Raw genomic sequence first — 23,875 nt, 5'->3', positions numbered from 1 at the left:
TTCCTCACATCCCCCTTAAACCTCTTGCCTCTCACCTTGAACTTGTGTCCCCTCGTGACTGACCCTTCAACTAAGGGGAACAGCTGTTACCTATCCACCCTGTCCATGCCCCTCATAATCTTGTACACCTCAATCAGGTCGCCTCTCAGTCTTCTCTGCTCCAACAAAGACTACCCAAGTCTATCCAACCTCTCTTCATAACTTAAATGTTTCATCCCAGGCAACATCCTGGTGAATCTCCTCTCAAGTGCAATCACATCCTTCCTATAATGTGGTGACCAGAACTGCACACAGTACTCCAGCTGCAACCTCACCAAGGTTCTATACAACTCCAAAATGACCTCCCTACTTTTGTAATCTATGCCTCGATTGAGAAAGGCAAGTGTCCCATATGCCTTTAGCACCACCCCACTAACATGCCCCTCTGCCTTCAGAGATCTATGGACACACACGCCAAGGTCCCTTTGTTCCTCAGAACTTCCTAGTCTCATGCCATTCATTTAATGCTTCCTTGTCAAATTACTCCTTCCAAAGTGTATCATCTCACACTTTCCAGGGTTAAAATCCATTGCCACTTATCTGCCCATTTGACCATCCCATCTATATCTTCCTGCAGCCCAAGACACTCAACCTCACTGTTAACCACCCGGCCAATCTTTGTGTCATCCACAAACTTACTAATCCAACCCCCCACATAGTCATCTATGTCGTTTATATAAATGACGAATAATAGGGGACCCAGCACAGATCCCTGTGGTCCGCCACTGGACACTGGCTTCCAGTCACTAAAGCATCCTTCTGTCATCACCCTCTGCCTCCTACAACTAAGACAATTTTGAATCCACCTTATCAAATTACCCTGTATCCCATGTGCATTTGCCTTCTTTATAAGTCTCCCATGTGGGACGTTGTCAAAGGCTTTGCTGAAATCCATATAAACTACATCAACTGCACTCCCCTCATCTGCACACCTGGTCACCTGCTCAAAAAATTCAATCAAATTTGTTAGGCATCACCTCCCTCTGACAACGTGGCGCTGACTATCCCTGATCAAACCTTGCCTCTCCAAGTAGAGATAGATTGTCTCCTTCAGAATTTTCTCCAATAGTTTCCCTACCACTGACGTGAGACTCACTGGCCTGTAGTTCCCTGGCTTATCTCTACAACCCTTCTTAAATAGCGGAAACACATTAACTGTTCTCCAGTCCTCTGGCACCTCCCCTGTGGCCAGAGAGGAACTAAAGACTTGGGTCAGAGCCCCTGTGATCTCCTCCCTTTCCTCCCTCTGCAGTCTGGGACACAAATTATCTGGACCTGGAGATTTATCCACTTTTAAGCCTGCCAACATCTCCAATACCTTGTCACTCCCTGTATCAATTTGCTCAAGAACCTCGCAGTCTCTCTCCCCAAGTTCGATACCTTCATCCTCATTCTCTTAGGTGAAGACGGATGTGAAGTATTCATTCAACGCTCTACCGATGTCCTCTGGCTCCACCCATAGATTCCTCCCTTGGTCCCTAATGGGCCCTACTCTTTCCCTGGTTATCCTTTTCCCATTGATATGCTTATAGAATATCTTGGGATTGTCCCTACTTTTACCAGCCAGAGCTTTCTCATATCCCCTCTTTGCTCTCCTAATTGCTTTCTTAAGCTCCACCCTACACTTTCTGTACTCCACTAATGCCTCCACTGATTTGCTTCCCTTGTACCTGCTAAAAGCCTCTCTTTTCCTTCTCATCGTATCCTGAATATCTCTGGTCATCAATGGTTCTCTGGGCTTGTTACTCCTTCCTATCACCCTAGAGGGAACATGTTGAGCCTGTCCCCTCCCCATTTCCTTTTTGAACGGCCCCCACTGTTCCTCTGTAGATTTCCCCACAAGTAGCTGCTCCCAGTCTACCTTGGCCAGATCCTGCCTTATTTTACTAAAATCCGCTCTCCCCCAATCCAAAACATTTTTTTGCAACTTGTCTATTTCTTTGTCCATAACAAGCTTAAACTGTACCATTAACATTTCAAGTCCAAAAGTTAACATTTCACGTCCAAATGTTTCCTCTTCCAGCAGCCCTGCAGTAAACACATAGGGGGGGAATTTTCCAATGGCAGGCGGGCTGGGTGGGATTGGGCACAGTGCCAATCGCTGCCCGTGATCGGTTGCTTGCCGCCATTTTACGCGGGCGGGCCAATTAAGGCCTGCCCAATGTAACGCGTGGCCAGTAGTGCTCAGCGCTACCTGTGCGGGTGGGTGGGGGCTGGTGAAGGGAGAGTCGGGGCCTGCGCTCTTTCGCATGCAGCACTCTCCCTAAGGCACAAAGGTGCCTCGGGGAGATTGAATGGATTGCAAAACTTTTTAGTAAATCAAGTGAACATTTATTTAAACATGTCCCCTTGCGTGACAGTGTCACATGAGCTGGGACATGTTTGTGAAGATTGGAAAATGTATTTAATTATTTTATACAAGCTTCAGGAAACCTCATCCCGCCCGTGGATGAGGTTTCCTGAAAAACGCGAAGACTGCTTGGGCTCTTCACCTGCCCCCCCACCCCGCCCCCGCCAGCCTTAAGGTTGGATGGGCAGCATTCTAAACAGGTTTAATTACTTTTTTAATGGCCTTCATAGGCCTTTGACAGTTCAGCGGGCACGTGGAAATAACGCGCGATGGGATGGGACGCTCGCCCGATGTCATCGCGCGTCATTTTACGCGTTGGCGTGTTGGGCCCACCCCCACACGCCGACGGCAATATTCTGCCCCATAGACAATTGGGCACATTGGGAGTCACATCGGATCCTGTCAGCAGATGAAAATGGACCTCAACTTCCATGAGCTCCTCAGCATCGGATTGAGGGGCTACCCCAAAGATGTGCTGGGGAATCCCCGTTGGAGGTACCCAGGCAAGGGGTTGCACAGCAATTGCCCAGAAGTGCAAACTTCCTCTGGGCAATTACCCTGCACTGGGAATCATCCAAAAATGAGGCAAGCTTCGGATGGCTCCGACTGGGTCACATCAATAGTTACCCAGAAAAAGTTGGAACTAAAACCTCTTCTAACTTCTGGGTAACTATTGTAGAGACCCAGACCAACCCCCCCACACTCCACACCTCCCCCCACAAGCCCCTCTACATAGGACTTCTCCCATACCTCTGACCCCAAACCCCCACCCAGGGGACTCCCACCGCCTCCCCCCCACCTCCACAGGACTCCCCAAACCCCCAGGGGTCTCCTCGCCAACCACCAACTATCCCACCCACAGAATTACCCACACATACCCTCCCCAGGGGACCTACCACCCCTGACCCCCTGACACCCCCACCAAGAGGACACCCTCCAACTGAATAGGACTCCTTCCCCCATTTCCTGCAGGCCCAACTCTCAATCCGACCACCGCCCCTCCAGGCCTGACCAGACCGGACCCAACGCCCGTCACCTGACTCCCCGGAGGCTTGACACACGCCCCTCCTCCTCCGACTCAGGCCCGACACCCTCCCACCGCCAACCCTTGCAGGCCAGACCTGACCTGACCCAAGGCCTGACATTCCGCCCACCGCCCTCCCCCTCCACCAACCCCTGAGGCCCAAATACCCTCCCGAAGCGCAACTCCCCCCACCCCACCCACCCCCAAGGCCTCCCCCCGCCCCCCGAGGCCCAACCCCCTCCCCCCACCCCCACCCCAGCCCCGACTCAACCTGACCCGAGGCCCGATCCTGCCAACCTCCGACGCCCCCACCCCCCGACCTCCAATTTTACCCCCACCCCCTCAAATCCTATCAATTTACTTACCTTCTCCTTGGCCTACCGAGGACCTTTAAACTCTGATGGACCTTTAAACTCACCCGGGTTCCGGCAGCTGGTGCTGTAAAAAAGGGGCGTGGCCTCCTTCACTTCGGCTCAGCTGCATTTCGACACTAGGCCCCGGGAACGTGTGGCACTGCCCGGATCTCACCCAGCCCTAGTGGTAAGGCCGGGCGGGACAGGATCGGAAAGGAATTCAAGTCAGTAATTAGACCGGAGTGGCAAACTAGCAACGATTACTGCTCCGAAGAAACTCAGGCCCACTATATATCTGGCAACCAGTCAGAATGTGCAAACTGTAAAACCTATCTAGTGATGTAATTAGAATTACTTCCATGGAAAAACTGTAACTCCCTTAATTAGTCTTCCTGTATCTTTGATATATCAGGATTAATTAGAAATGATAATTTAGGCCCCCTTTTTTTAACCAATCTCTTATTTTATATGCAACCTCACCTTAATCCATTCAGCCAAAATAGCCCTTCCTTACTTCTCTTTCTCTTCTTTACACCCCTCCAAACAGCAGTTCAAACACGACGTCATTGAATTGTCTACTGGAGTCATCAAGGAATCAATATAATGGGGGTAAAAGATTTCCATGAGCAACTCTGCTCTCCCATCCTAGCTTTAGTAGGAAACGCCAGGAGGAGACAATTGAGAGTTATCGGCTGAAATGCTAGGCATATTTGTGTTTACCTTGGTCCAAGAAAATAAATCCCAACAAAGCCCGCTTTGCATGAAAAGATCAGATGACGGGCCACCGACCTGAAATGTTAACCTTGTTTCTCTCACCTGTAGGCAGTTTGGCTCTGATGCCAAAATGTGCCTTGCAACTGTAAATCCATTTATTGTGTTTCACCAAGCTCAGGAACAGATCTTTAGGGAAGGAAATCTGTCAACCTTACCTGGTCTGGCCCACATGAGACTCTAGGCTCTCAGCAAAATGGTTGACTCTTAACTGCCCGTTGAAATGGTCTAGCCAGCCACTCAGTTCAAGGGCAATTAGGTAAGCTGGTGTCACCACTGACACTCACATCCCATGAAAGAGTACAAAATAGACAATGGGCCAAATGTTCTAGTCTCTAGATTGCTGGATGCCGGATGTATGGCTGAAGATGTGCGTCGGGACCCTGTGGAAGCCCCGAGGCGCAGACCTCCATGGGGATTGCCTGGGAAGTTTAAACTTCTGTTGGGCAAACTCCCTGCTCCCCGGGATCCTCTGCAAACGTCTCCAACTCTGAGTTAAAGTCAGAGACTTCGGACAGTTCCACAGTACTTATTTGGATAATTACTCAGGGAACGTTAGACAGAAAAATCCTAGTCTAACAGCCGGGTGACTACACAACCGACTCCACAATCATCCCCACAACACCCAAACTAGACCTCCAAAAATGTAACCAATATCTGGACCACCCACCCCCACAATCACCCGACTACCCCCTCGACCCGATAACCCGTCCGACCTGACTCAACTGCCCCTGACCCATTCTGACAAGCCCCCTCCACCACTTGACCTGACAACCCACTCGACCCAAACTGGCTACCCGCACCCCCCCCCCATTCCGCCCCCCACGATACAACCACTCCCCAAAGCCAATGATCCACTCACTTCCTAAGCCCCCTACCCACTTATCCTTTTACCTACCTGTTATGTGTGGCAGATGATGCATGCCACACAGACCAAATCCACAGGGTAAACTTGGCCACACTATCACACCGGTTTTGCAATTTGTATTTATAATGAGAAGATTTGTGCACTGAATTCAGAAGCAGGGAGTCCACTAATGCCTTTAGTGATTTGAAAAATTAAATTAAAACATTTATTTATTTACTTATTTTTATTCATTCATGGGATTTGGGTGTCACTGGCTAGGCCAGAATTAATTGCCCACCCTTGTTCAGAGGGAATTTAAGAGTCAACCACGTTGCTGTGGATCTGGGGTCACATGTAGGCTAGAGACCAGGTAAGGACGGCAGATTTCCAACTCTAAAGGACAGTAGTGAACCAGATGGGTTTTTGTGACAATCGACAATGGTTTAATGGCCATCATCAGACTTTTAATTTCAAATTTTTATTGAATTCAAATTTCACCATCTGCCATGGTGGGACTCCCCAGAGCATTGCCCTGGGCCTCTGGATTACCAGTCAGTGACAAAACCATTATTCAAACACATAAATAAGATTACAGTTACTTGATATTATAACAAATCCCAAAATTCTTAATTAACCTGACCCCCAACTACACACCCACTTTAAGGCAACAGTCCAAATAGATTTTAAATTTAAATAGGCAATCCAGCAAGGTTACCACAGCACCCACTTGACAGTGGAATTCCAAAGGCTTTTAACACAACTTTAGTTACTGGGCACAGCAGACTTCTGCAAAAGTGGCTAGAGACTTTTACATGCTTTACATGCTGTACCTTTCAAGATGTTACACGGCCACACACCACATAGCCTTCCATCCTTCTTTATATGTTTCTCTCTCTTTAATGCATAAAATCCCACTGTTCTACATGTCTTTGGAAATTTTCCTTCCCCATAATATAAAAATATTTCATGTTGTCAATATGGCCAGTACCTTTGGGAAAAATAAACATACTGCTTGGCCTTGCTTATCTTGTTAGCTGGAAACATCCTACCATCGTTTTGAAAATCAAACAACCACTCATCTAAAAATGCAAATTTCAATCACACCTTATCTGTGGAACCCTCATCCTCGCTTGTCCATCTCCATTTCAAAAGCCTGCTTTACACCTAACTCTTTTGATAATTTCAACCTTGCAGTCTATCTGACTCTAATTCAATTAAATCGCTCAGATAGACACAACCATTCACACTCACACCCACAAGCCTACAATAATATTATGAAAAATATTATAGTTTGTGACACTACCTCATCCACCTACCCATCTCATCCACCTATCCGCCTACCCACTTACCCACCTCACCCACTTACCCATCCCAATACCTACCCACCTACCCAGCTACCCACTTACCCACCTCACCAACTTACCCACCTCAATACCTACCCACTTACCCACCTCACCCACTTACCCATCTCAATACCTACCCACTACCCTGCTACCCACTTACCCACCTCACCCACTTACCCACCTCACCCACATACCCATCCCAATACCTACCCACCTACCCAGCTATCCACTTACCCACCTCACCTACTTACCCACCTCAATACCTATGCACTTACTCACCTCACCCACTTGCCCATCTCAATACCTTCCCTCCTCACCCACTTACCCACTTCATCTACCTATCCATTCACTCACTCAAGCACTCATGTATTCACCCATCCATCCTCTAACAGTCAAACTGGACCTTTTAACTTACCCTATGGCAGCTAGTGCCAGAAAAGGAGCCACGTTCTGTCTTCCCCGACTCCACTCTGCTCCGACGGAGTTCCCCAAGGGACGCTGCACCGCGCATTTCTGTGAAAGCCAGGATCGGGAGACCCGTGTAGAAATGTGCAGCAGTGTCAAGTCGGGTTTAATTTACGAGCCACAGCAGCAATTCGACTATCGTTGCCAGTGCTCGGAAGATCCTGGCCAATGCCTTTAAGCAGTAGAGTTACAGAGCAATGAACACAATTACCTTCTTCGTTTTACTTGGGTAGAAATGTAGCCTTTGTTGTTCCTTTTTCAATCCAACTTCGAACTCTCTACAACTTTCTAAAGAAAATCTTAGCATCTTTATAGCCTGTTTCTCATGAATGCCAGTGCTAATTAATTATGGCATGAAAAGTGTTATTGTTTTACATTCTCCCTCCATTGGTCCATTTCTTCTCTCAAGACAATCTTGGCTAACTATTTTACAACGTGGCCATGCAAATATAGAAATCCTGCACTCTAGAGTTTCGGCAAACGATGGGATGAGCTAAATTGTGTTCTGACACATCATATCCAGAAACACCCTGAGAATGGATAACTTTTAATCATTTTCTTTAAGCAAAAAGAAAACCAAAAACTTTAAAATCACATGAGATTAAACCAAATGCTCATCCTTCACATATAAGTATACTCAACCAGGGTACCTTACAGTCAGTAGGTGCTACCTGACCAGATGAGGGGCTTAATTCCAGCATTTTCTCTTCTTTACCGCGGAGCTAATGTTCAATGCTGCAGCTGGTTATATGTGTAACGAGTTCTGCAGTGACTTCAAATCTGTCTCTTTTACAAGCCCCCAGCCATAGTATTAACATATTCTCTATTAAACGAAATTGAGCTTGTGATAGTTCCACGGGGACAGGTAAGTCATCCAAATGGTTGGTCTTCATGAGTGGGACCAGATAGAGGTGGTTGGAATCACAACCAAGGTTGACCTTGAACCAATTATCATATTCACTTTGTGTTAGGAGTCAGCAGAGGACACACTGACTGTTTTGTTAGCCACTCCTCTCTAAACCAAGAGTGTTAAAGATGATAGTAACGTCCCTATCAACAACTTGGGTATCCTAATGCACAGGGAGATTGAGCCAGGTAATTTGCAGGACCCTTATGAGTCGGTTGAAAAGTGCGGAGACAAAGGTGGAATTAAGCTGTTGCTTATTTTTGTTTCTCATTATCTGCTAGATAACACCGCCGTGATTCTGACTCGGAGAGCTGGTTTTAGTCGAGCAGAACAGGCCATTCACTTCCTGCCCATCCTGATAAGGGACAACGGAACTCCTTCGCTCAGCAGTACCTGCACCCTCACTGTCCGAGTGTGTAGGTGCATTAACAATGGCATTGACCAATTATGCAATGCTGATCCCTTCTTTCTGCCTGCTGGCCTCAGCACTGGAGCTCTCATTGCCGTACTAGTCTGTGTCCTGATGATATTAGGTGAGTGATCTCACAGTGTCTATTGGAGCCACCGTGTCGGCCAATGAGTTGAAAGCAGGGCAGGACTTATGGCAGGAATCTTGATTCCCTTCACACCGCCATTGGCGCTGTGCCTTCAGCAGATCCTGAAGGGCCTTGGCAGAGCTGAGACTGAGAGGTTGTTTCCCCTGGCTGGGGAATCTAATACATGGGGACACAGTCTCCAGATAAGATGCATGCTGCGGAGATTGAGATCAGCTCGGACTGAGATGAGGGGAAATTTCTTCCTTCAAAAGGTTATGAATCTTTGGAATTCTCTACCTTAAAGTGTGGGTGTTCCATCGTTGAATCTATTTAAGGCTGAGATGGGTAGACTTTTGGTCCCACAGGGAATCAACGGATAGAGGGGGTGGGTGGGAAAGTGGAGCACGAGCCAAAGATCAGCCATGATTGTGTTGAATGGTGGAGCAGGCTCGATGGGCTGTCTGGTCTACTCCTGCTCCCATTTCTTATGTTCTTATGAATGCGGGGAGAAACAAAAATCAGGAAAAAAATTATTATTTTTGTTCCCAGTGTCAATCCACACCTGTGAGTAACCCAATTTTAAATTGCTGAAAATGACTTTTTAAAATGAATTGCTAGTTATATTGGAACACAGCCGTCAGTTTTTTTTTTTAGTGAGCTGTTTTTAAAAATTGCTTTTAAAATTTGCCTCTTTCGTGTTCCTGCACCCAAAGGAATCGGTTTCATTTTTGGAGCCTCCTCAAAGACCAAACAAACGCAATCCACAGAAACTCCCGATGGTGATTAATTCATTCAGGGATGGGGGATGGGGGATGGGGGAGGGGGGGTGGGGGAGGGGAGGGGTGGTCTCTTTCGAGGGTGGGGCCTGTTTTTAACGCGATGTTTCTAAAACTAGCGCGACAGGTCGTGGAAGCTTGACTTGCACTGCACGTTAATTATGTTTAAATTTCCGCAATCTTTTGGGTTAGTCGTTCTGATTTTGGGCCAATTGCATGAAGGAGAGTGGTGGAACTTTGGCTCCAGGCCAAAGAGTTTAATTTGCACAAAATAGCTTGATCAAAATCATGATATTTGGCAAACATCCACTTTTTGCTCATTTTATTTGCTATAACTATTGAGTTGGGGGGGTGGCGGGGAGCGCGGGGATCATTGTGATTGTAAGTGTAATTACTGACTCGTAGATATGCCAAAGAAGATTCGCTGTAGATGAATGTGTATCCACAGATGCAGCAACAAATCTAAAATCAATATAGCATCTCAGGGGGAAGATCTTCAATTAATATATAGCTGCGATGACTTTTAAAGATTCTGAGCAAGGGAAGTCTAGTTGTCCACATTAAATCCTGGCTTCTCATAATTTCACAGAATTTGCTGTTTGCCATCTCTGTTTTAAGACTTCAGTGCAGTGGTATTACACGTTATCTACTGACAAGTACTGCAGGTGTGAGGATTCTACAAAGGAAATATGTTGGCCCATCTCTACAGCAATTGTCTTCAGCTACCATGCAACAAGCATCTTACAGTAAGCTGTGCATAGAAAGGCTCAATTGTCCAACCTTCTTGGAAAACTCTGTTGCCGTGTTTTGTGCACAGGGTTGATCAAACACTACACAATGAAGCAATGGCAATTAGGCTTCTAAGATGCTTTTCTAAACTATGTGCAAGCTTCAAACGCAATGAGGATAACTTTCCCCTTCATCATTTGGGCAATAAACTGGCCGAATGGTTTGAAAATTCTTTGACAGACTTTCAGTTCACTGCACCAATTCGTAGCTCAAACAGGTCTAACTGAAATTCAACCCATGTTGCCATTAAAAGTAATAAACACTTACGGAAGCACATATCTCGTTTTGGTGCTCTCTGACCAGACCCTTCAGAGTACTCCCAGAATGTTCTCTCATATTAAAAATTGATTGGTTGGATCTTGAACTGCGAGAGGCTAGTGACGTATATGAAAGGCTAGAAGGGCATGAGCTGGGCAATTGTTATGTTTTCAGGAGTCCCGTCAAATAAGAAGTCTTAACTAAAAGTTAAGACAATTGTTGCTAAAAAGGGTTCAGTCTTATTACTTTCAAGTCACCAGTAGTCACTGTGTAATGTGTTTGTATGAATATACAGTCAACCCAGGAGATTGTTCAGTGGTCATGGTATCACCAAACTGCAACTGGCCATCCTGAACATTTTCTTTTTTTTGTTTCCTCCTCAGCCTTTATCTTGCTTCTTCTAGCACTCAGGCAACACAAGAAAGACCCTCAGTTTGCTCATGAAGGTGACGACATCCGGGAAAACATAGTCAGGTACAATGATGAAGGGGGAGGCGAAGAGGACACAGAAGCTTTCAACATGGCCACCTTGAGGAACTCTCGGGTCGGGCACGGCTCCAAGGCACGGAAAGATGTGAAGTCCGAAATTCCGTCCCTGTACAGGCAGTCGCTCCATATCATGCCAGATAGTGCCGTTTTTCGAGAGTTTGTCAGGGAAAGGCTGAATGAAGCCGACAACGATCCCTCTGCTCCCCCGTTTGACTCCCTGCAGACGTACGCATTTGAGGGGACTGGGTCAGCCGCGGGGTCTTTGAGCTCCTCGGCTTCCTTTGCCTCTGGCTCAGACGAACATTACGATTACCTCCGTGACTGGGGGCCACGCTTCAGAAAGTTGGCGGACCTGTACGGGAATTATGGAAGTCGCCCGGCTACATGAGGAGAGAGAAGGACATTTAAATATCACAGCTACAGATACTTTTCGGGCATTGTGCCTCTGACATTGATCCTCATACCCCTGCAAGTGCACATTGGGAGATCAGCCACCTGCCGCATGTAATTTTCTAGCCATTTATTTTAAAGACCAGAAAACCATTTGCGCCACACCTGAGCTTCTGACATGCACATCTAGCAATGACCCCCTGTAATTGAAACTTCAATATCAGAAAGTTACCTGGAGTCAGGTGTTTTCCACCTAGAATTTTTATCCATATGTTTAGAAGGTAGTTGGAAACCTCTCAGGAGCAATCTGAATGACAAATGGGCTTTCAATGGGAATGTCTTGAGGAAAGGCTTGTGTTGTGATCCCACCTCATTCCAATTTTAGCATCTGATATAGATTTGGGACTTCTGATGCTAAAGAATGAAGAGAAATATTTATCATACTAACTAATATGATTGACCATGGGATTGTGAATGTGAATTCACAAGTGCAAGTAAGATCTGCCTCACATCACTATCCAAAGTCATTCTGTTTGTGAGCTACAGAGTTAAGGGCTTAGGAATGGCTCAGTGGTAGCACTCTTGTCCCTGTGCCTCGAAGATTGTGGGTTTAAGCCCCACTCTAGGCGCTTGAGTCCATAATCCAGGCTGACTCACCCAGGGCAGGATTGAGGGAATGCTGCACTGATGGAGGTGCTCGCCCTTCTAATGAGATATTACACCAGCTCCGAGGCAGATATCAAAGATCCTATGGCACTTCTTTGAAGAAAAGCTGCTGTGTGCTCTCTCTCTCTCTCTCTCTCTTTCTGCTGTCCTGGCTGAAAATTTATCATGGTCATTTTATATGGTCATTATTGTGTTCCTGTTTGGGGATCTTGCTGTGCGTGATTTGGCTGTTTCCGACATTGCAACAGCGAAAACATCTAAAAAAAATATTAAATTGACCGCAAAGTGCAGTGGGGCATCCTGAGGTCATGAGAAGTGTTATATAAATGCAAGTTCTTAGAAACTGCAAGTCACTATTAGTTATACTCTATATGCGATCAGTTAGTACACTCGTATTCCATTCATATTATAAATGGGTAAATGGCTTTGTTTTAACAGCAGAGGTAGAAATTTGATAGGAGCACACTGGTGTCCTTACGTAACATCAACAGCAGTAATGTATAGACTTTGATACACGCTTCCTTATAAAACATTCTTACATTTTTATTTCCCTGTGGGAAAATTAGAATGGGCATGGGTAGCTGACAATCTCTCATTGTGATGATGTTCAATAGAATTTCTGGCCATACCTTAAGTAAAGGATATCAGGAGGAGTTTATTATTCTTTTTTGCTTCTTTTTCATTTTTGCTTTTCACTCTTTTGGAGAAGGTTTGGGCTTATTTGGGAGAAAGATGTTATTGCAGGAAGACTGAATGTTTCTTACTCTTGTCATGCAGCATCTGTATCAAGCATTGCCAGGTCTGCTCTGCACGCTCCATAACAAGGCTTACTCGACTTTACCTCAATCTCTAAAGATCATTCCTTGCTGCTTCACTGTGACGCTAACAATTCAGTGTTGATTACTAACACATTAGGGATGGTTTTGTGACTTATCGATGGTGCACAAGGTCATTTTAAAGACAACCCTCACACTTGACAAAACAAATTGTCCATCCGATTGCCCTGAGTTTGAATCATCAAAATCCCTTTAATTCTATCTGAAATAATTTTAGTGTTGTACTCTTTTGTTACAGCCTTGCCAAATACTGGAAACAACTTGTCATCATTTATTGTAGAATTATGTTGAATTTATAGCACAGAAACAGGCCATTCAGCCCAACAGACCTATGCTGGTGTTTGTGCTCCACTCAAGCCTGCTTCCATCCAACTTCTACTCACCCCGTCAGCATATCCCTCTATTCCTTTCTTCCTCACATGTTTATCTAGCTTTCCCTTAAATGTAACTATGCCATTTACCTCAAGTTCTCCTTGTGGTAGCAAGTTCCACATTCTCATCACGCTCTCTCTGGAAAGAATTTTCTTCCGAATTCCTCGTTGGATTTATTAGTGACTATCTTACAACCAAACCACTCCTCACTCTTCTAAACTCCAGTGGAAGCAAGCCCAGTCTGTCCATGGAAATGTGTTAAGATAAAGGTTGCTTTATGAATAAGTCATAATTTATGTACTAGTTAAATATTTTATTTTTAGCATCTGGTTCTGTTTTAGTTGGGGATCAGTAGTTTCCAGTATAAACATGACCCACAAATCCAATGGAAAATGGATATAACCTGAACATCTATTTAGAAGTTGGGAACCAAAACACTCCCCAAAGCCTGTCCACCATCTCCAAGGCACAAGCCAGGAGTTTGATGGAATAAGACCATAAGACCATAAGACGTAGGAGCAGAAATTAGGCCATTCGGCCCATCAAGTCTGCTCCGCCATTCAATCATGGCTGATAGGTTTCTCAACCCCATTCTCCCGCCTTCTCCCCGTAACCTTTGATCCCCTTACCAATCAAGAACCTATCTATCTCGGTCTTAAATACTCAATGACCTGGCCTCCACAGCCTTCTATGGCAATGAATTCCATAGATTCACCACTCTCTGGCTAAAGAAGTTTCTCTTCATCTCTGTTCTAAAAGGTCTTCTCTTTACTCTGAGGCTGTGCCCTTGGGTCTTAGTCTCTCCTACTAATGGAAACATCTTCCCCACGTCCACTCTATCCAGGCCTTTCAGTATTCTGTAAGTTTCAATCAGATCCCCCCTCATCCTTCTAAACTCCATCAAGAATAGACCCAGAGTCCTCAAATATTCCTCATATGTTAAGCCTTTCATTCCTGGGATCGTTCTCGTCAACCTCCTCTGGACCCTCTCCAGGGCCAGCACATCATTCCTGAGATACGGGGCCCAAAATTGCTCACAATATTCTAAATGTGGTCTGACCAGAGCCTTATAAAGCCTCAGCATCACATCCCTGCTTTTATATTCTAGTCCTCTCAAAATAAATGCCAACATTGCATTTGCCTTCCTAACTACCGACTCAACCTGCAAGTTAACCTTAAGAGAATCCTGGACTAGGACTCCCAAGTCCCTTTGCACTCCAGATTTCTGAATTCTCTCCCCATTTAGAAAATAGTCTATGCCTCTATTCTTCCTACCAAAGTGCTTGACCTCACACTTCCCCACGTTGTATTCCATCTGCAACTTCTTTGCCCATTCTCCTATTCTCTCCAAATCCTTCTGCAGCCTCCCTACCTCCTCAATACTACCTATCCCTCCACCTATCTTTGTACCATCTGCAAACTTAGCCAGGATGCCCTCAGTTCCTTCATTTAGATCATTAATGTATAAAGTGAAAAGTTGTGCTCCCAACACTGACCCCTGCAGAACTCCACTAGTCACCGGCCACCATCCTGAGAAGGACCCCCTTATTCCCACTCTCTGCCTCCTGCCAGACAGCCAATCTTCTATCCATTGCTAGTACCTTACCTCTAACACCATGGGCTCTTATCTTACTGAGCAGCCTCCTGTGTGCCACCTTGTCAAAGGCCTTCTGGAAGTCCAAGTAGATAACATCTATTGGCTCTCCTTTGTCTAACCTACTCGTTACCTCCTCAAAGAATTCTAACAGATTTGTCAGGCATGACCTCCCCTTGATGAAACGATGCTGACTTTGCCCTATTTTATCATGCACTTCCAAGTATTCTGAAGTCTCATCCTTAATAATGGACTCTAAAACCTTACCAATGACGGAGGTCAGGCTAATCAGCCTGTAATTTCCCTTCTTTTGATTCACTCCCTTCTTAAACAGGGGGGTTACATTAGCGATTTTCCAGTCCTCAGGGACCCTCTCTGACTCCAGTGATTCCTGAAAGATCACCACTAAAGCCTCCCTATCTCTTCAGCTATCTCCTTCAGAACTGTGGAGTGTAATCCATCTGGCCCAGGTGATTTATTCACCTTCAGACCTTTCAGTTTTCCTAGCACCTTCTCCTTGGTAATGGCCACCATACTCACCTCTGCCCCCTGATTCTCTTGAACTTTGGGGTGTTACTCGTGTCTTCCACCGTGAAGACTGATGCAAAGTACCTATTCAGTTCCTCCGCCATTTCTTTGTTCCCCACTACTACTTCTCCAGCATCATTTTCCAGCGGCCCAATGTCCACTTTTGCCTCTCTCTTACCCTTTATATATCTAAAAAAAACTCTTGCAATCTTCTTTTATATTACTGGCTAGTTTACCCTCATATTTAATCTTCTCCCTCCTTATTTCTTTTTTAGTTGCCCTCTGTTGGTCTTTGTAGGCTTCCCAATCCCCTGGTTTCCCACTGCTCTTTGCCGCATTGTGTGCTTTCTCTTTAGCTTTTATGCTGTCCCTGACTTCCCTTGTCAGCCATAGTTGCCTCGTCCTCCCTTGCATGCAGCTCCGACAACACTCAAGAAGCTTGACACCATCCAGGACATGAGCTTTTTTGATCTGCGTCCTATCCACCAAATTAAACCATCCCTGAAACAATTCTGGCAAGTATAGTACAGAATCATAGTGCAGAGAGAGGCCATTTGGCCCATTGTACCTTTCCTGGCTCTTTGAAAGAGCCGCCTAATTATTCTTACTCCATTGTCCTATTCCAAGCTCTCCTCATCACTCCCCCGCACTGGCTTTTTGCCAGTTATCTGGAATCTGCATTCTCTGGTTATCAATGTTCCTGAGAGTGGAAACGGTTTACACTGGTGGTTAGTGGTATTAGTAATCATTTTGTGTCTTTGTATGCCATTCCTCTCACACCTAATTTCATGGACCCATTAACCCATTTAAGGTAATGGATTTATGTCACTGTCTAAATAGAGCTGGAGAGTGTCAATGAAGGTGTTCAGTGTCAGTATGCTAATATTACACAAAAGCCTGAGCTATATATATTTTTTCCCACAATACTGAGCATTATTAGTATTCCAATAATTCACTCCTTGTGAGTGCAAGAAAAATATCAAAATGTAAACATCATGTTAAATCCACCATCTCCTTATCTGAATCACAGATCAGTGTTGCTAGAAATCACTGTGAATTTAAATATTTCATTTAAGCTGACAGTACCTGATTTTATTAAGCTGTCACTTTAAAGGCATCAGATTCATTTGAGAGTGCTTCTGGGCAAACGGTTCCTAAACCAACCTTTGCAAAAGCTGTCAGTGGAAATATTTCCAACAATCCTTTTAATATCGACTGAAATGGACCTGATGGATGAAAAGAGAATAAAGTAGGAAAAAATGCTCTACAGCTATTTCTGCAACTATTGACATGGGTAGAGGGAGTATTTTATATTCTGTTACATGCAGTAGTTTGGGATGGTAGTCAGCAACTGTATATCCCAGGTGTTTACAGAGCTTTACAGATAAAATATCAAGGAACCCATTTTGTTGTCAATGTGCACTTTTTGAAAAGAAAAATCAGGAATTTGCTTATATTGAGTCATATTTCTGTGGATTTTAATTATATCCTGGCTTTAAATTTGGATACAGAGGATTGAGTAAAGTCCAGGATCATTTTTTTGGGAAAAGATATATTATTCATCTCACCATTGTTTGAATACAGGTCAGTATGTTGGCAGGCTTGCAAAAGCAGACGTGGATTAAGAATATTTTACAGTGACCTTATGCATTGACTTGGTAATAAGGAATCGGTACGGCCCAGGTAGACATAGCCTTTAATTTAAAAAAAAACTACTTATTCATCTTTTCAACAACAACTTGTATTTATATAGTGCCACTAATGCAATAGAATGTCCCTCAGCTCTAAATAGGAGCATTATCATTAAAAAATGACAATGGGCTAATGAGCAGGTTAGGTAACATAAAGCTTGGGAAAAGAGGTAGGTTTTTAAGGAAGTGAGAGAGGTAGAGAAGAGGCAGGGAAGTGTATTAAGATAAAGATATTTTTTTAAAAGTAATAATTTATATGCTAATCAAATACTTTATTTTTAGTATCTGGCTCTGCATTAATTAGGGATCGATAGATTGGCCAATAGATTTTCCAAAATAAACATAACCCACAAATCTGATGGTAAATTATTATAATTTGAACTTTAGTTTAGAAGTTGGGGACCAAAAGATCACCAGACTCCCAAATTCTGTCCACCATCTACAATGCGCAAGTCAGGAGTGTGATGGAATACTCTCCACTTGCCTGGAGTACAGCTCCAACAACACTCAAGAAGCTCAACAGCGTCCAGGACAACTCAGCAAGGCTCCTTCGACACCACCTTCCAAACCCATGACCTCTGTCACCTAGAAGGACGAGGGCAGCAGGTAGATGGGAACGCCACCACCTGGAAGTTCCCCTCCAAGTCACTCACCATCCTGACTTGGAAATATATCGGCCGTTCCTTCGCTGTCACTGGGTCAAAATCCTGGAACTCCCTCCCTAACAGCACTGTGGGTGTACCTACACCACATGGACTGCAGCGGTTCAAGAAGGCAGCTCACCACCACCTTCTCAAGGGCAACTAGGGATGGGCAATAAATGCTGGACTATCCAGTGACGCCCACATCCCATGAAAGAATAAAAAGATGTTTCAGCTTTTTGACCAGTTTCTCTGACGATTTGGATTCTGGGGCGGGTGGGGTGGGGGATAAATTTTCAACTTAATCAAAAGCAAATCGCTGAAAATCAGAAACAGGGAACATAAAATGCTGGAGATCACTCGGCCGTTAAGGTTAGCTTCTGAGGAGAGAGGAAAGTTGGGGTTAACCTGTCAGGCCATGGACCTTCCATCAGAAACTGATGGACATAAAACTGGCAGATTGTCTCTGAAGAAGAGTCCCACGGACTTGAAATGTCAACTTTGTTTCTCTCTCCACGGATGCTGTCGGACCTGCTGAGTTTTTCCAGCATTTTCTGTGTTTGTTTCAGATTTCCAATATCCGCAGTATTTTGCTTTTATGCCATGGCTGACTGAGTTATCCACCCGTTGCTGAGAACTACTCTGATTTCATTACCACGGCAGCAGCCGAATGAGAAAAGCCCAGAAACAGCCTGGACAAATTGAATATGTATTGCGGTATTTAACACTTCCTGAATGACTCTTTTTTTTTTGATGATCTATATCTGGGCTTTAAGCTTTGTTTTTGCCACAGAATTGCTGATAAAATTTGAAATGTATATTAACACTTTTCCATTTATGTACATTTAAAAATAAAATATTTTGCCTGCAATAATCGGGTCAAGACATTGTACTATTCGCAAGAGCCTATCCGGGTACATGAAGATAAGGGTGCAGTGCAGGTTGTTTGGTGATTTGGAATTGCCAGTGTGGAGCTACAACACAGGAACAGGCCATTCAGTCCAACATGTCCACTACTGGTGTTTAAGCTCCACACAAATCCCCTCCAGCCCCACTTTATCCAACCTTGCCAGCATTTCCTTTCTCCTTCATGCATCTATCTGTTTACCCCTGAAATGCAGAGTTGTGTTCTTTTGGTGGGGTGGGGGGGGGGGGGCATCTCAGAAATATGCGGGCACATAGCACATGGTTTTCTATCTGGTGATGTGCTTTTTGTTGGTGCCACTCTTTTCTGGTACCTGAATAGGGCGAAGTCGCCCGTTGTGTGTGTTGGCCGGATAGCCTAATGGTTAAGCGGTTTATAGACAGACGGAGCTGGCTGAATCCAATTCTCCAATTTTCCAGATTAAATGGGGGCCTTTTGACACAACCATTCGGCCCATTGTGTCTGTGCAGGGAGAAGGTGCCAAGTTGTGATTTCAGCTTGGGTTCTCTGGATTACTGAGCCTTTAAACATACCCACTACAATACAATGCCTGATGCTCCAACGATTTAATTTACAGAGTCTTTTTATTCTCTGCTGAGGTATAATTCTACAGGTAATGCTAACCTTCCATTATATCAATCAGCTGAGAACTCTTCATGTGGGAGCTCGGCAATGAGTGGTGGCATGGTATTCCACCATGGGGTCTGATACTTCTTGCACTGTTATCTCATGCACATACATGTGCACACATGCACACATGCATGCACACACATGCATGCACATATACACAAATTTTCAATGGAAATCACTGAATTATAATTTAGGACCATTATTTATTCCTACTAATTGGCAGGGTTATTGGCTGATATCTCCCTTACTTGGGCACCCTGTCAACCTCCAACTAAGATCACAAACCCTGGACTGACCAAATGATTCGACCTTGAAACTACCAAAAAAATCCTTTTCTTCAAATGAAGAATCCGTTGGTCTTCAAATCTCCAATTCCCATTGCATAAGAACATAAGAAATAGGAGCAAGAGTGGGCCATACAGCCCCTCAAGGCTGCTCTGCTATTAATTAAGAGCATGGCTGATTTTCTACCTCAACTCTCCTTTCCTTCCTGATTCACTACCTCAGAGTGCAGTGGATGCCGGGACGCTGAATACATTTAAGGGAGAGATAGACAGATTTTAAATTAATAATGGGTTGAAAGGTTATGAGGAGAGGGCGGGAAATTGGAGTTGAGGCCAAAATGAGATCAGCCATGATCTTAATGAATGGCGGGGCAGGCTCGAGGGACTGAGTTGCCTACTCCTGCTCCTAGTTCTTATGTTCTTATGTTCCCATATCCCTTTGTGTCCATTCAAGGCTGAGACAGACAGATTTTTAATCTGTAAGGGAATCAAGTGTTATGGGGAAAAGGCAGCAAAGTGGAGTTGAGGATCATCACATCAGCCATGATCTCATTGAATGGCGGAGCAGGCTCAATGGGCCGAATGGCCTACTTCTGCTCTAACGTCTTACGGCCTTATGGTCAAAAAATCTATCAATCCCAGTCTTGAAGGTACTCAATGACTGAGCATCCACACCCCTCTGGGGTAGAGAATTCCAAGGATTGTAGGACCGTCAATCACATTATTAACAGGGCCCTTATGGCATCAGTTACCAGCCCTGAATGGCTGTGGCATTTTATAGTAAGAGCATTAATCCAGTAGTTTCTCAATGCACAATGGGAAGGATCATAGTGAGATGGTAAAATAAGATTGAATTTTTTGAGGAGGTGACCAGGTGTGTAGGTGAGGGTAGTGCAGTTGATGTAGTTTATATGGATTTCAGCAAAGCCTTTGACAAGGTTTGACATGGGAGACTTATAAAGAAGGCAAATGCACATGGGATACAGGGTAACTTGATAAGGTGGATTCAAAATTGGCTTAGCTGTAGGAGACAGGGGGTGATGACAGCAGACTACTTTAGTGACTGGAAGCCAGTGTCCAGTGGCGTAACACAAAGATCTGTGCTCGGTCCCCTATTATTTGTCATTTATATAAATGGCATAGATGACTATGTGAGGGGTAGGATTAGTAAGTTTGCGGATGACACAAATATTGGCTGGGTGGTTAACAGTGAGGTTGAGTGTCTTGAGCTACAGGAAGATATAGATGGGATGGTCAAATGGGCAGATAAGTGGCAGATGGAATTTAACCCTGGAAAGTGTGAGGTGATACACTTTGGAAGGAGTAATTTGACAAGGAAGTGTTCAATGAATGGCATGGCACTAGGAAGTTCTGAGGAACAAAGGGACCTTGGCGTGTGTATCCATAGATCTCTGAAGGCAGAAGGGCATGTTAGTGGGGTGGTGAAAAAGGCAATTGAGACTCTTTCCTTTTCAATCGAGGCATAGATTACAAAAGTAGGGAGGTCATTTTGGAGTTGTATAGAATCTTGGTGAGGCCACAGCCGGAGTAGTGTGTGCAGTTCTGGTCGCCACATTATAGGAAGGATGTGATTGCACTGGAGAGGGTGCAGAGGAGATTCACCAGGATGTTGCCTGGGATGAAACATTTAAGTTATGAAGAGAAGTTGGATAGCCTTGGGTTGTTTTTGTTGGAGCAGAGAAGACTGAGGGGCGACCTGATCGAGGTGTACAAGATTATGAGGGGCATGGACAGAGTGTATAGGGAGCAGCTGTTCCCCTTAGTTGAAGGGTCAGTCACGAAGGGGCATAGATTCAAGGTGAGGGGCAGGAGGTTTAGGGGTGGGGATGTGAGTTAAAACATTCTTACCCAGAGGGTGGTGACAGTCTGGAATGCACTGCCTGGGAGGGTGGTGGAGGCGGGTTGCCTCACATCCTTTAAAAAGTGCCTGGATGAGCACTTGGCATGTCATAACATTGAAGGCTATGGGCCAAGTGCTGATAAATGGGATTAGGTAGGTAGGTCAGGTGTTTTTCACGTGTCGGTGCAGACTCGATGGGCCGAAGGGCCTCTTCTGCACTGTGTGATTCTGTGATTCTGTGTGATTCTGTAATTTTTATCGTTTTCGGTGAGGGTAATGGTGGAGCAGTGCAATTGCCCAGCAGTTTTTGGTGAATCAGAACCCATGATATACCCCTTCCTTACCATAAATTGATTGGCCTCTTACACACCAATGACGGTGGGTGGCATGCACCCGGCATTAATTTTCCAGCAATGCCCAGGTCCTTATATTTACAATTCAGAGAACCCAAACTGAAATCACAACGTGGCACCTTTTCCCTGCACAAACACGATGGGCTGAATGGCTGTGTGATACAATGAAGTCTCACTCAAAAAAACACCCACCTAACCTGGAAAATGAACACAATGTCAATCTACATCTCAAGGGAGGTGTAGATTGCGAAAACGTTTGGCAGGATCCATCTGTAAAGAAGTTTGGAATAACAACCGCATTATAGCTTCTTCTGGTGATGCCAGCAGCAGTTCCATTGTTTCTGATCTGCCACCCTGGGGGTAGGATTTTTCCCTTGTTGTTGGGGGGGGGGGGGGGGGGCTGCTCCGCAGGGATGGGCAGGGGCAATCATGGAGCCGACCGCCGCCCGCGATTGGCACCACACCGCGATTTTACACCGGCAGGGCCAATTAAGGCCCACCCAGCGTGGATTGCAAGCAGTCGCGCTCAGCGCTGCCTGTGCGGGCGGGGGGAAGGAAGGCGAGCCGGCCTAGTGTGAACTTTGCGCATAAGCGGGAAAGAACGTTTCAATCTCCCTGAGGCACGGCGCTGTCTCAGGGAGATGAAGCACTGTTTAAAAAAAAAATGAAAAAAATAAAAATGTCATAAAACATGTTCCCTCATTTAACTCTGTCACATGAGCAGGGACATGTTTTTAACTCAAGTGTAATATTTTTGTTTATTAATTCATTGGATGTGGGCATTGCTGCCCAGCATTTATTGCCCACCCCTAATTGCCCTTGTTCAGAGGGCATTTAAGAGTCAACCACATTGCTGTGAGTCTGGAGTCACATGTGGGCCAGACCAGGTAAGGACAGCAGATTTCCTTCCCTGAAGGGCATTAGTGAACCAGATGGGTTTTCACAACAATCGACAATGGTCATGGTCATCATTAGGCTTTTAATTCCAGATTTTTACTCAATTCAAATTTCATTATCTGCCGTGATGGGATTGAAGCCCAGGACCCCAGTGCATTACCCTGGGTCTCTTGAGTATTGGCCCAGTGATAACACCACTACACCACCACATCCCTATGGATGAAGCTTCCTAAAATGTGCAAAGGCCGCTTGGGGTTTTCGCAGTTGATGGGCAGAATAAAGTTGAATTTAATTGCCTTTTTAATGGCCTTAATAGGCCTTTTAATTGTCGGCGGGCGCGCTACCGGCTCCAGCACACGCCCGCCAAATAAAACGGGACTACGCAATGACGTCGGGATGCTCGCCCGACATCTCTGCGCGTCATTTTATGCTTGGCCAGGTTGGGCGCGCGCCTGCCCGCTGAGCTCAATAGTCTTCCCTTAGTCTTTCTGATTCACAACGAAAAGGCAACTTTTGCTTGTGTGTTGATCAGGCGAATTAAATACTCTGGCAGAGTGTTCTTTCTGCCATCTCAACGCCAGGAGGTTCCTGTCAATTCAGTGGGCCTGAACAATGGTCTGCAGCCAAATATTATACATTGAGCCACAGTGGGGCCAGCAGGAATGAAAGTTTCATTATGGAGTTATCAGTAGCTTTAAGTGCAAGGGCAAAATCTGCTGGAGTTCTAAAAACAAAGCAACCTATCCTTAAAAACTCTTATCAGCCAATCTTTGCAATTATTCTCTGGTCATTTACATCTTTCTCTGTAGATATGCCGATATGCCATTGTGAGTTACAATCATCGATCTATAGGCTTACTGTTTAACTTGCTTTCTGGTCAATTAGTGTACTGATTCCTCATCACTTGCCTGTTTTGTATGCAGCAGTTATGCACAGCATGGGAGCAATTTTGATTAGCTGTGTCATCAGTGGTTATAGGAACATTACAATGCTTAACGCAAAACCAAAAGAGAGCAGACAAACCAAGGTGGATAGAGTGACTATTTGACAGCAGATTTACTGGGGCCGATTATAGGCAGTTGCTGCAGGGAGAGAAAATTATAAGCAACTCCTAGCACTTTCCCGCATCTACTGATAGCTAGTTAAGGAGAGCTGGGAACTGTGTGGCTGTGCTGCCTTGTCATTCTGACAGCTTCTGTTGTTGTATGGGACTTTTAATAGGCTCCAACAAAATCCCCTCTGTACTACTTGTTGAATGCA

The 23,875-nt window shown here is 45.1% G+C and overlaps 1 protein-coding gene across 1 annotated transcript in view; it reads left to right on the top strand.

The window, feature by feature from the left end:
* Positions 1-13,725, top strand: part of LOC144680018 (cadherin-7-like) — an 86,246-nt gene extending 72,521 nt beyond the window's left edge. Inside the window, exons 10-11 of the mRNA XM_078541101.1 lie at positions 8,381-8,632; positions 10,842-13,725. Of these exons, the coding sequence (XP_078397227.1) occupies positions 8,381-8,632; positions 10,842-11,335 (746 nt within the window). The 3' untranslated portion in view covers positions 11,336-13,725. The remainder of the gene's footprint in view (positions 1-8,380; positions 8,633-10,841) is intronic.
* The last annotated feature ends 10,150 nt before the right edge of the window (positions 13,726-23,875 follow it).

The sequence above is a fragment of the Cetorhinus maximus genome, chromosome 4 (assembly GCF_964194155.1).
Source record: "Cetorhinus maximus chromosome 4, sCetMax3.hap1.1, whole genome shotgun sequence".
NCBI lineage: Eukaryota > Metazoa > Chordata > Chondrichthyes > Lamniformes > Cetorhinidae > Cetorhinus > Cetorhinus maximus.
The sequence above is the reverse complement of the archived record's forward strand: the minus strand, read 5'-3'. Positions and strand labels throughout refer to the sequence as shown.